Source organism: Camelina sativa, chromosome 9 (assembly GCF_000633955.1).
Source record: "Camelina sativa cultivar DH55 chromosome 9, Cs, whole genome shotgun sequence".
Taxonomy (NCBI): domain Eukaryota; kingdom Viridiplantae; phylum Streptophyta; class Magnoliopsida; order Brassicales; family Brassicaceae; genus Camelina; species Camelina sativa.
In genome coordinates, this window is record NC_025693.1 from 3,964,203 (window position 1) to 3,977,443 (window position 13,241).

Below are 13,241 nucleotides of genomic sequence, written 5' to 3' on the forward strand. Positions count from 1 at the left end.
GATCCAAAAAAACCAAGGAACAAGAAAACCTTGGTCCATGAGCCTTACTTTTCATACAATATTTACATAACCAGCAAATCTTCATAGCTTAGTGTTTGGTGCATAACCAACAAATCGTATACAAAACAAAACATATAAGATTTGCATAATATATTTTATCAAAAACATCTTTAAAGTTTGGAGTTTGGTGCAATCACTGAACTCGAACTGGGACGAGCTTCAGAGGCACTTTCTTGACGACTGTAAGACTACCAGCTTCTTCCATATCGATGTCCTCATGTGTCATCCCATCAGGTACTCTCCAATCGAAGAAGTAAAGTAAGTTCAAGAGTCCCAATTCCACAGTAGCTATCGCCATTGCTATACCGGGACATATCCTTCTACCAGACCCAAACGGTAGGAGCTCGAAATGTTTCCCTTTATAATCAACAGGGCTATCGATAAACCTCTCCGGGTTAAACTCTTCCGGGTTTGTCCAGTATTTTGGATCTCTTCCTATCGCCCAAGCGTTCACCAAGATCCGTCTCTTTGGAGGAATATCATATCCCTGAATCTTGATGTGAGCCATTGTTTCCCTTGGGAGCAGAAGAGGAGCTGCTGGGTGTAATCTGAATGTTTCCTTGATCACCATGTTCAAGAAAGGAACTTTGTCGACATCTTCGTCGGTGATTCTCTCCTTATCGTTTCCAAGACGGTCTCGGATCTCGCCTTGAACTTTCTTCATCACTTCCGGGTTTCTAGCAAGCTCCGTCATTGCCCATATCATGGTAATAGCTCCTGTGTCTATCCCTGCCATAAATATATTCTACCAAACACCCGGAGACGACTAAGTTACTTCTATCCAGATTCAGTTTCAATACCAATAAATAAGTTTTTTTTGTTTTTTTTCGTCTTACCGTGAGAATCCCCTTAATATGATCTATTGTGAGCTTCAAAGAATCATCTTCACCTTGTTTATGCATCACATCCAACATTAGATCGACGATATCTTTGTTATCTTCCGATCGGCCAGGTTTCAAATGATCATCAATCACATGTTGAAAAAAGGCATCGAGCTTGAAGAAGAAATCTTTTAACCTCTTGTGCTGCCCCGAAATCCAATCACCAATCCATCCAAGTCCGGCAATAGGAAAGGAATCAGAGAAAGTGAAACTAGCCTGAGCTTCTTCCCCTTCGAAAATGAGCTCTTCGATCTTTTCTTGATCGATAAACTCGCTCTCGTGGAAACTTTGTCCAAAAGCAACTCTAAACAGGATACTTGATGTTAGCCAGAAAAGGGATTTGCTCAAATCGACCGGAGATTGATCCACGGCTGATTCCGACACTTTCTTGACCAGAAAGTTACATTCTTCCTCTCTGATATATCCAAAAGACTTAACCTTTTTATAACTGAAAAACTCGCTCACCGTAAACTTTCGCCGCTCTCTCCACTCTCGGCCGTATGGTGAAGAGCCGATATCTTTAAAACCCCGAGAGATTAGCCTCCCCCCGAAAAGCTTAGGCCTGCTGCAAGAGTCTAGGTCATGAGTTCTAAGCACTTCTTCAGCTCCTTCTTTCGATGAGATAACAGTCACAGGGACAAACCCTAAGTGGAGAAGCATAACATGTCCGGTTCTTTGGGCGAGACGTTGAAGTGACCTGTGAGGCAAATCTCCAAGTTGATGTAAGTTTCCGATGATCGGTAACTTAGGAGGGCTTGGAGGAAGATTCCATTTAGAGCGTTTGATCTTCTTGCCGATAAGGATTAACGTAACGAAGGTGATGAGAAAAAGACAGAGCAAAGAGATTGCCATTTTTTTTTTTTTGTTTAAATTGATAATGCTCTGTTTTGGTATTATTAATAATAGTTCAAATCTTATCCTGGGGTCGTCACTGAAGAAGGAAGAGATAAGACATCACTCACACTGCGTACATTTTAATCATAGTAAAAAGTCTACTAGTCCTACATCTAGAAGACAAATTTGACTTGTGCAAATATGAATGGTTAGAAACATCTACGATACTTGCAATGTAAAGTAAATTAAAATAAGCAACTACAAAACAGACAAAAAACATAGACCATCAAGCACCACACAAATATCAAAACCTTAGACATAATTTTGGAAAGTGTTTAAACACTTTTCTTTTTTAACAAAATTCGATTCGTTTAGGTTTACAAGCTGAATCATATTTGAATATATTGAAAGGCTAGTTCTTTTATTTTTTTTTTCTTAGGTTGGAATATGGGGCCAAAAATTGCAGAGGAGCAGGATCCGAAGCGGTGGCTGCTGCAAGAATGGAATATTCCAAAGCATTCGTTTCTTCAAGAGTTTGAATTATTGTTTAAATTATCAAAATAAAGTATTTCTCTTTTTTATTATCAAAACAAAAATGTCTGTCCGTGCATTACCGCATGGGAAAATGAAAACTTGAAATGATTAACATTGTTAATTTCACATTTTGAGTGAAAATTTTATGATAATTTGTTAACTGTATAATATAAAAGTCATAAATAATGACTAAGATGAATTAACCAAATTAGTTACATAAAATATTTGTTGTATATATAAAAATAGAAAATCGATTCAGTGATAATAAGAGAATAATGTTAAAGATATATAAATCTAGGTTTACTGAATCATACTCAGATAATCAATTTTGAAAGATATTCACATAAAATAAAATTTAACTCATTGTTCTATCGAAATTTATAGAAAATAATAAGAGAATCAGGGAGAAAGAACTCATAGCTGCAACTGTAACCAACCATATTGACTAAAAAGATAAATGTATGAAAGTTAGAAATCACAATTAATTATCTAAATTAATACTTGAAAGAGATGATCAATACGGTTAGATGGAAAACGACACCAAAAAAAGTTAGAAGAATGAATCAATAAATAAAACAATCCAAATTTTTAACAAAGATGAGTGAATCAATGTTGATTAATTAATTGAAAGAAAATAATACTTAGAATTTTTAAATTTGGAGGTGTTAAACAATACTCAAAGAACAAAAACTCTTTTCAAGGGCCATAAATATATATATATATATATATATATATTTATTTATATATAAACAAAGAGGTGTGAAACAAAAATATGCGAAAACTAACAAATGTGAAAGAAAGACGTGTGAAACAAAAAGGTGTGAAATAAAAAGGTGCGAGTACGACGAAGAAACACAATTGTTGGATCAAAATATTGCAACTTTTAAGATCATTAACAAATCTAAACAGTTAGATGAGCTAATAAAAACAATCTCATCCGTTATATATAATTTGATCCCTAAAAGTGAGTTTGCTATAATATATAAACATATAAATCTATGATTTTATTTATTAACTTGTAAGTTTAAAAAATACTCAGAACAATAAATTTGAAACTTGTTTTTATATTCCATAAAAGTTTATATATAATAAACAATAAGGTGTAAAATATAAAGGTGTAAAACATAGAGGTGTGAAAAAAGGTGTAAAAATTAATATGTGCGATTTTTGAAAGAAAGACGTGTGAAACAAAAAGGTGTAAAATAAAAAGGTGCGAAAACTAACAAGTGCAAACATTGAAATCAAGGGGTATGACCAAGAAACACAATTGTTGGATCAAAACACTGCAACTTTATATAAACAAAGAGGTGTAAAACAAAAAGGTGTGAAAACTAACGGGTGCCTACATGGAAAGATGGGGGTGCGATGAAGAAACACAATTGTTGGATCGAGTCTTAGCAACTTTTGAGATCATTAACAAAGGGTGAGATCATTAATAATACTTAAATAACAAAAATTCTTTTCAAAATCCATAAAAATCTGTATATATATATAAACAAAAATGTGTGAAAACAAAGAGGTGTGAAAACAAAGAGGTGTGAAACAAAGCTGTAAAACAAATGTGTGAAACAAAAAAGTGTGAAAACTAACAAGTGCAACCATTGAAAGCTAGGGGTACGACGAAGAAACACAATTTTTGGATCAAAACATTGCAACTTTATATAAACAAATAGGTGTAACACAAAAGGGTGTGAAAACTAACGGGTGCCAACATAGAAAGCTGGGGGTGCAACGAAGAAGCACAATTGTTGGACATAAATTTTACAACTTTTGAGATCATTAACAAAGGGTGAGGTCATTAATAATACTCAAAGAACAAAAGCTCTTTTCAAAATCCATAAAAATCTATATCTATATTAAAACAAAGAGTGTGAAAACAAAGAGGTGTGTAACAAAAAGATGCAAAAACTAACAAGTGAAACCATTGAAAGCTAGGGGTACGACAAAGAAACATAATTGTTGGATCAAAATATTACAATTTTATATAAACAAAGAGGTGTAAAACAAAAGGGTGTGGAAACTAACGGGTGCCAACATGGAAAGATGGGGGTACAACGAAGAAACAAAATTGTTGGACCAAAACATTGCAACTTTTGAGATCATTAACAAAGGGTGATATCATTAATAATACTCAAAGAACAAACACTGTTTTCAAAGTCCATAAAAGTCTGTATATATATAAAAATTAAGAGTGTGAAACAAAAAGGTGTGAAACAAAAAGGTGCGAAAAGTAACAAGTGTAACCATTGAAAGCTAAGGGTACGACGAAGAAACACAATTGTTGGATTAAAACATTGCAACTTTATATAAACATAGAGGTCTAAAACAAAAGGGAGTGAAAACTAACAGATGCCAACATGGAAAGTTGGGAGTGAAACGAAGAAACACAATCGTTGGACTGAAACTTTGAAACTTTTGAGAGTATTAACAAAGGGTGAGATCATTAATAATACTCAAAGAACAAAAACTCTTTACAAAATCCATAAAATATGTATATATATAAACAAAGAGGTGTGAAATAAAAAGGTGTAAAGATTAATAGGTGCGATTTTAAAAGATATAAGTACGACAAAGAAACACGATTGTTAGAAAAAAAACTTGCAACCTTTGGGATCATTAATAATTCTAAACCGTTAGATGAGATAATAGAAACAGTCTCATCTGTTAAATTAAAGTTGACCCCCAAAATTCATAACATTCTACTTCAAAATTAAAACTATGAAAATTTAGATATTTGCATTTTTTTAACAAAAGAAATCTTAGAAGCAACTACTCATTGACACACTATTTTACACTTGCTACGTCGTAATACTAATTACGATGCATAGCATTATTTTACTCACGCTACGTTTTAAATGATAAAGAGAAAAATCATTTCAGACAGAACTTCCTAGAATTGTATATGTAAAAAAACTTCTCATCAAAAATCAAAACGAACAGGCCCAATATTTAAAAAATTACGCCCCTTTGTTACGCCCCTTTGTGCTATAGATATTGATATCACGTCCTTTTGTTAGTCTATTTAACTTGAAGAAATTAAATGTAAGTGCTATCTTGAGTAAATAATTAAATGTAATTGCTATCTTCTGTAAATTATCTAACCGACAACATAAAGACAAACAGAGCACTTAGGAAGAACCAAACTTTTCTTTAATCTATAATAATATATGAGAACAAACGGAGGAGGGAACAAAATAGTTTTTCGGAATGGACACTAACTTGTTAGTTCATAAAAATACATTGATATAGATATTGATGCAAGTTAATTTAAAAACACTCCAATTAAAAAATTATTTGTTTTATTTTTTACTTTTAAAAATACTCTGAAAACAATAAATTTGAAACTTTTTTTTGTGGTACATAAAAATGTATATATAATAAACAAAGAGGTGTAAAATATAAAGGTGTAAAATATAACCAAAGAGGTGTGAAACAAAAATATGCGAAAACTAACAAATGTGAACATTGAAAGCTGTGAGTACGACAAAGAAACACAATTGTTGGATCAAAATATTGCAACTTTTAAGATCATTAACAAATCTAAACAGTTAGATGAGCTAATAAAAACAATCTCAACCGTTATATTTAAATTGATCCCTAAAAGTGAGTTTGCTATAATATATAAACATATAAATCTATGATTTTATTTATTAACTTGTAAGTTTAAAAAATACTCAGAGCAATAAGTTTGAAACTTGTTTTTGTATTCCATAAAATTTTATATATAATAAAAAATGAGGTGTAAAATATAAAGGTGTAAAACATAGAGGTGTGAAAAAAAGGTGTACAAATTAATATGTGCGATTTTTGAAAGAGAGACATGTGAAACAAAAATGTGTGAAATAAAAAGGTGTGAAATAAAAAGGTGCGAAAACTAACAAGTGCAAACATTGAAATCAAGGGGTATGACCAAGAAACAAAATTGTTGGATCAAAACACTGCAACTTTATATAAACAAAAAGGTGTAAAACAAAAAGGTGTGAAAACTTACGGGTGCCTACATGGAAAGTTGGGGGTGCGATGAAGAAACACAATTGTTGGATCGAGTCTTTGCAACTTTTGAGATCATTAACAAAGGGTGAGATCATTAATAATACTTAAATAACAAAAATTCTTTTCAAAATCCATAAAAATCTGTATATATATAAAAAACAATATGTGAAAACAAAGAGGTGTGAAAACGAAGAGGTATGAAACAAAGCTGTGAAACAAAGGTGTGTAACAAAAATGTGTGAAAACTAACAAATGCGACCATTGAAAGCTAGGGATATGACGAAGAAACATAATTGTTGGATCAAAATATTGCAACTTTATATAAACAAAGAGGTGTAAAACAAAAGGGTGTGAAAACTAACGGGTGCCAACATAGAAAGCTGGGGGTGCCATGAAGAAGCACAATTGTTGGACATAAACTTCACAACTTTTGAGATCATTAACAAAGGGTGAGGTCATTAATCATACTCAAAGAACAAAATCTCTTTTCAAAATCCATAAAAATATGTATCTATATTAAAACAAAGAGTATGAAAACAAAGAGGTGTGAAATAGAAAGATGCTAAAACTAACAAGTGCAACCATTGAAAGCTAGGGGTACGACGAAGAAACACAATTGTTGGATTAAAACATTGCAATTTTATATAAACAAAGAGGTGTAAAACAAAAAGGTGTGAAAACTAACGGGTGCCAACATGGAAAGATGAGAGTGCAATGAAGAAACACAATTGTTGGACTAAAACTTTGCAACTTTTGAGATCATTAACAAAGGGTGAGATCATTAATAATACTCAAAGAACAAACACTGTTTTCAAAGTCCATAAAAAATTGTATACATATAAAAACTAAGAGTGTGAAAACAAAGAGGTGTGAAATAAAAAGGTGTGAAACAAAAAGGTGCGAAAACTAACAAATGCAACTATTGAAAACTAAGGGTACGACGAAGAAACACAATTGTTGGATCAAATCATTGCAACTTTATATAAACAAAGAGGTTTAAAACAAAAGGGTGTGAAAACTAACAGATGCCAACATGGAAAGTTGGGAGTGAAACGAAGAAACACAATCGTTGGACTGAAACTTTGAAACTTTTGAGAGTATTAACAAAGGGTGAGATCATTAATAATACTCAAAGAACAAAAACTCTTTACAAAATCCATAAAATATGTATATATATAAAACAAAGAGGTGTGAAACAAAAAAGGTGTAAAGATTAATAGGTGCGATTTTAAAAGATATAAGTACGACGAAGAAACACGATTGTTAGAATAAAACTTGCAACCTTTGGGATCATTAATAATTCTAAACCGTTAGATGAGATAATAGAAACAGTCTCATCTGTTAAATTAAAGTTGACCCCCAAAATTCATAACATTCTACTTCAAAATTAAAACTATGAAAATTTAGATATTTGCATTTTTTTAACAAAAGAAATCTTAGAAGCAACTACTCATTGACACACTGTTTTACACTTGCTACGTCGTAATACTAATTACGATGCATAGCATTATTTTACTCATGCTACGTTTTAAATGATAAAGAGAAAAATCATTTCAGACAGAACTTCCTAGAATTGTATATGTTAAAAAACTTCTCATCAAAAATCAAAACGAATAGGCCCAATATTTAAAAAATTACGCCCCTTTGTTACGCCCCTTTGTGCAATAGATATTGATATCACGTCCTTTTGTTAGTCTATTTAACTTGAAGAAATTAAATGTAAGTGCTATCTTGAGTAAATAATTAAATGTAAGTGCTATTTTGAGTAAATTATCTAACCGACAATATAAAGACAAACAGAGCACTTAGGAAGAACAAAACTTTTCGTTAATCTATAATAATATATTAAAACAAACAGAGGAGGGAACATGATCTAAGGTCAATTAAAACCTAATGTGTACTCCACCACGATCTAGTGGTATCGTTGTAACGCTTCAGGATCGAATCCACAGAGACCAAACAATTGAACTAAGTAATTATCAAGATCAAATATAGCTAAGACAAAAGAGGAAGTTTGTGAATAAAGTAATTAATCAAAAACGGAATGTAAATAAGTTGCTTTAAATCAAAAAGGAAATATTGGGCGCATGAAATCTTTGGGGATCTAGCGGTATCGTTGTAACGCTTCAGGATCGAATCCACAGAGACCAAACAATTGCACTAAGAAATTATCAAGATCAAATATAGCTAAGAAAAAAGAGGAAGTTTGTGAATAAAGTAATTAATCAAAAACAGAAAGTAAATAAGTTGCTTTAAATCAAAAAGGAAATATTGGGCGTAGGGAATCTATGGGGATATAATTTCGGACTAAGGTGGTTAGATGGGATGCATTAGACACAATTCTAGAACTCAAATCACGGTTGTAAAGCTAACCTACTTTCGCAGCGTTAACTATCTATGCAATGAATTCACTAAACCCTAAACCGTCGTTTGGACCTAGCAAACCAAGCAAGCAATAAAGGTTTAAGTTTGATCTGTTCACAAGGTGCCTCAACTTCAACTTTCGTTGGCTAAGGTCCACCTTGCTCACCTAAGTTCTTTTCCAGCAACTCAACAACACTTTTGGTGCCCCGATGAATTAAACCTAAGATCTTAATCTAGGTGATCAATCTAGCTTAAGCATTAAGAACAACAATAGATGAAGAACTCAATAGATCAATCCCCAAGTCTAACAACCTATGTTTAGAAAATCATAATTCCCCTTTGAAACCCGAAACCCAATAGATAAACTACTCAGACATGGAGAAACAGAAACAGCAAATCAAAGATGNTCACCTTGCTCACCTATGTTCTTTTCAAGCAACTCAACAACACTTTTGGTGCCCCGATGAATTAAACCTAAGATCTTAATCTAGGTGATCAATCTAGCTTAAGCATTAAGAACAACAATAGATGAAGAACTCAATAGATTAATCCCCAAGTCTAACAACCTATGTTTAGAAAATCATAATTCCCCTTTGAAACCCGAAACCCAATAGATAAACTACTCAGACATGGAGAAACAGAAACAGCAAAGCAAAGATGAAGAAAACATAATTGAATTGCAAAAGAATAGAAAATAGGGTTTAGAAATCTTCTCCAAAGTGTCAAGAAGGATTAGAGATCTTCTCCCTTTGCTCTCAATACAAAATAGTCTCAGAAAATAATGCTTATGCCTCTGGAAGCCGTGCCTCTAACTTAAATATCAAAATAAAACCCTAAAAGTCGGTTTAAAACAAATAAGGAAAAGTTGCATCGGGGACGGGATTGGTCGATCTCAAAAGGATCAGTCGATCCGGAACGTTTTTCTGCTCTCACTCCATCTGCCTTCTAGCTCGATCAGTCTTCAACCAATTGGCTCCAGATGCATATTTTCACCCCCAAAACGCTCAGATTCCTTCCAAAATCACCTAGAACCTGTAAAGACTCACAAAGGACTAAAAGGACTCTAAAAGCACACTTGGACCTAGGAAAAGATTCAAAACAAACCAAAAAACTATAGTTAAAACCCTATAAAATGCAGACACATCAGAACAAAACCAATTTTTCGGAATGGACACTAACTTGTTACTTCATAAAAATACCTTGATATAGATATTGATGCAAGTTAATTTAAAAACACTTCAATAAAAAATTCTTTGTTTTATTTTTTACTATTAAAAATAATCTGAAAATAATAAATTTGAAACTTGTTTTTGTAGTCCATAAAAGTGTATATATAATAAACAAAGAGGTGTAAAACATAAATGTGTAAAATATAGAGGTGTAAAATATAGAGGTCTGAAACAAAAATGTGCAACAACAAAAAGGTGCATTTCTAAAAAGATGGGAGTACGACGAAGAGATGCAAAAGTAAAAAGGTGCAATAAAAGATGGAGGTACGACGACGAAGAGATGTAAAAATTCAAAGGTGCAATTTTTTAAAGGTGGGGGTGGACGAAGAGAAACGATTTTGAGGAAAAAAACTTGCAACTATTGGGATTATTAATAAGTTTCAACCGTTAGATGAAATAATAATCTCAGCCGTTTGATTAAAAATGATACAAAAAGTGGGTTTGCTTTATATATAGATTAGATGATCCGCACTTATCACATAATGAGTGTGGACATCGACTAACTCAATCACCTAATAAAGAACAAAATATGAGTTCGTGCAAACTACCTTTGCTAGTTTTTGTTTCACGTGAATTTTAAGGGAAAAATAGAAGACAAATTTTTCTAAAACTCTTTTCCATACTGACAAAATCTCAATGGATTCCTAAAACCACAACAGGGATAATTTGATTAAGCTAATAACCCATAGAATCCGGTTTATGAGAATGAGAGTCCGACCCGTTGGGTGGTCTCGACATATAAAATCATTGCATGTTAAATTTTAAATTCTTTTTGAAGGACTTGAAAATATTGAATGTTGGTAAGCGTTATTTCAGCGGGTCAGGCATATAGCTAAGGATTATATTATGTTAAACACACATCCAAATTAATATTTTCCCGTTCTCTCTAATCAGAACTGAAAATGGCATTTGAAAATTAAACATAGTATTTTACTGAAAACAATATACATACTCTCATACATCAGAGAAGCTTACATGTTTGCCATTGGTGCAATTACTGAACTCGAACTGGGACAAGCTTGAGCGGTACTTTCTTGACGATTGTAAGAGTACCAGCTTCTTCTATACTGATGTCTTTATGTGTCATCCCATCAGGCAACTTCCAATCGAAGAAGTAAAGTAAGTTCAAGAGTCCCAATTCAACAGTGGCAATCCCCATTGGCATCCCGGGACATATCCTTCGACCAGACCCAAATGGCAAGAGCTCGTAGTGTTGTCCCCTATAATCCACAGAACTATCCATAAACCTCTCAGGGTTAAACTCTTCCGGGTTTTCCCAGAGTTTTGGGTCTCTTCCTATCGCCCCAACGTTGACCAAGATCCGCCTCTCGGGAGGAATATCATAGCCTTGAACTTTGATATGAGCCATTGTTTCCCTTGGGAGTATAAGAGGAGCTGCTGGGTGTAATCTGAATGTTTCTTTGATTACCATGTTCAAGAAAGGAACCTTATCGATATCTTCTTCAGTGATTTTGTCCTTGTTGTTGCCAAGTTGGTCTCGGATATGGCCTTGAACTTTCTTTAACAGTCTCGGGTTTCTAACTAGCTCTGTCATTGCCCATATCATGGTGATGGCCCCAGTGTCTATCCCTGCAAGAAATATATTCTACCAACAAACAAGAAAGTTAAGTTAAAAACTTAGATCCATTTTTTTATATGATAAATGTGTTTTAAAAGAAATCTAGATTTACCGCGAGAAACCCTTTGATATGATCTATTGTGAGTTTTAAGGAATCATCTTTGCCTTGTTTATGAATCACATCCAACATTGAATCGATGATATCTTCGTGATCCTTTGATCTCCCAGGATTCAAATGATCATCTATCACATGTTGGAACAGAGCATCGAGCTTGTAAAAAACATCGTTGAGCCTTTTGTGTTGTCCGGAAAACAAGTCCACGAGCCATCCAAGTCCGGCAACAGGGAAGAAATCGGAACAAGTGAAACTTGCTAGGGCAGTCTCAGCTTCGAACACAAGTTCTTCAATCTTGTCTTTATCGATAAACTCACTCTCGTGGAACCTTTGTCCAAAAGCAACTCTAAACAAGATACTTGCGGTTAGCCAGAAAAGGGATTTGCTCAAATCGACCGGAGATCGATCTACCGCGAATTCGGACAGTTGCTTGACCAGAAAGTTACATTCTTCCTCTCTGATATGCCTATAGGACTGAACCTTTTTCAAACAGAAAAGCTCACGTACCGCAAACTTACGCCGCTCCTTCCACTCGTCACCGTATGGTGTAAAACCAATATCTTTAAAATCCCGCGAGATTAACCTTGTCCCGACAAGCTTAGGCCTGCTGCAACAGTCTAGGTCATGAGTTCTGAGCACTTCTTCAGCTCCTTCTCTCGATGAGATCACAGTTACAGGTACAAAGCCAAAGTGAAGAAGCATCACAGGTCCGTATCTTTCGGCTAGATGTTGAAGTGACCTGTGAGGCAATTCTCCAATCTGGTGTAAGTTTCCGATGACCGGAAACTTGGGAGGGCTTGGAGGAAGATTACATTTAAAGTGTTTAAGCTTTTTGACGAAAAAGATTAAAGAAACGATGGTAATGAGGCAGAAACAGAGGAAAGAGATCGCCATTTCTGTTTGGTAATACGATAAAGTGAAAATGATATTGCTCTGTTTGTGTTCTATTAATAGTTCCACACGGCAACTTGAGATGTAGAAAACTATCCATTCAATTTTCTTCATTAAAATACTGCAATAATTGGATCCAGTTGGCTAGTGGCTATTGGGTAAGTCTTTGTAGCAAATTGCAATTACTTTTACATATTATATTATTTATTTACTAAAGGTATAATATTTGAGTGAGGATAAGAATAACTAGAATGTAAACATTTTTAGTGTTTCTAGTGTATATATTTATCTTGAATTAATTAGAAAAAGTCATTTTTAATGGTATTTGTAGATTTCGCTATTTTACTTCAAATCTTTTAGATTTTCCATTTTAAAAGATCCAAAACGCTAATTTTACACATTATGTTGGGTCTGTGTTTGTTATTAAGTATCTATACTATTAAAAGGGAAGCATTTTTAATAAATAGACATAGGTTAAGAAATTATTACATGAAATGCCACTGAAAACAGAATAAGGATATATATAAATCATGTATCCAAACATATTGATATTTAATAGGAGTCAAACAGATTGATATTAGTGGTATTAGCTGAACTGAAATTAAAAGATATAACCCTAAAAAATCGGGTGCAATTAAGATGGGTTCTAAATCGGTTTCCAAATAGATCACAGTCTAATAATAAAAATTACCTAACATTTATGAAAATTAAATTTATTACCATAAAAATCGGACACTTAAATTCAGAATTATATATATGTA

General features: G+C 33.4%; 2 protein-coding genes across 2 annotated transcripts; both read right to left on the reverse strand.

The window, feature by feature from the left end:
• On the reverse strand, window positions 1-1,849 carry LOC104710408 (cytochrome P450 71B17-like). Its single transcript, XM_010426988.2, has 2 exons — window positions 897-1,849; window positions 1-805 (listed from the first exon to the last, which is right to left on the reverse strand). Exons 1-2 carry the CDS (start codon window positions 1,791-1,793, stop codon window positions 194-196), a joined length of 1,509 nt encoding a protein of 502 aa, XP_010425290.1. The 5' UTR covers window positions 1,794-1,849; the 3' UTR covers window positions 1-193.
• LOC104710409 (cytochrome P450 71B19-like) lies at window positions 10,725-12,529 on the reverse strand. The gene is made up of 2 exons (XM_010426989.2): window positions 11,587-12,529; window positions 10,725-11,501 (listed from the first exon to the last, which is right to left on the reverse strand). Exons 1-2 carry the CDS (start codon window positions 12,481-12,483, stop codon window positions 10,890-10,892), a joined length of 1,509 nt encoding a protein of 502 aa, XP_010425291.1. The 5' UTR covers window positions 12,484-12,529; the 3' UTR covers window positions 10,725-10,889.

What these genes read in the sequence shown, in the direction of transcription:
- LOC104710408 (XM_010426988.2), bottom strand. Translation starts at nt 1,793, where the DNA reads ATGGCAATCTCTTTGCTCTGTCTTTTTCTCATCACCTTCGTTACGTTA. An exon ending in ATATTAAGGGGATTCTCACG is followed by an intron (nt 806 to 896) that starts GTAAGACGAAAA and finishes GGTGTTTGGTAG; the next exon opens with AATATATTTATGGCAGGGAT.
- LOC104710409 (XM_010426989.2), bottom strand. Translation starts at nt 12,483, where the DNA reads ATGGCGATCTCTTTCCTCTGTTTCTGCCTCATTACCATCGTTTCTTTA. An exon ending in ATATCAAAGGGTTTCTCGCG is followed by an intron (nt 11,502 to 11,586) that starts GTAAATCTAGAT and finishes GTTTGTTGGTAG; the next exon opens with AATATATTTCTTGCAGGGAT.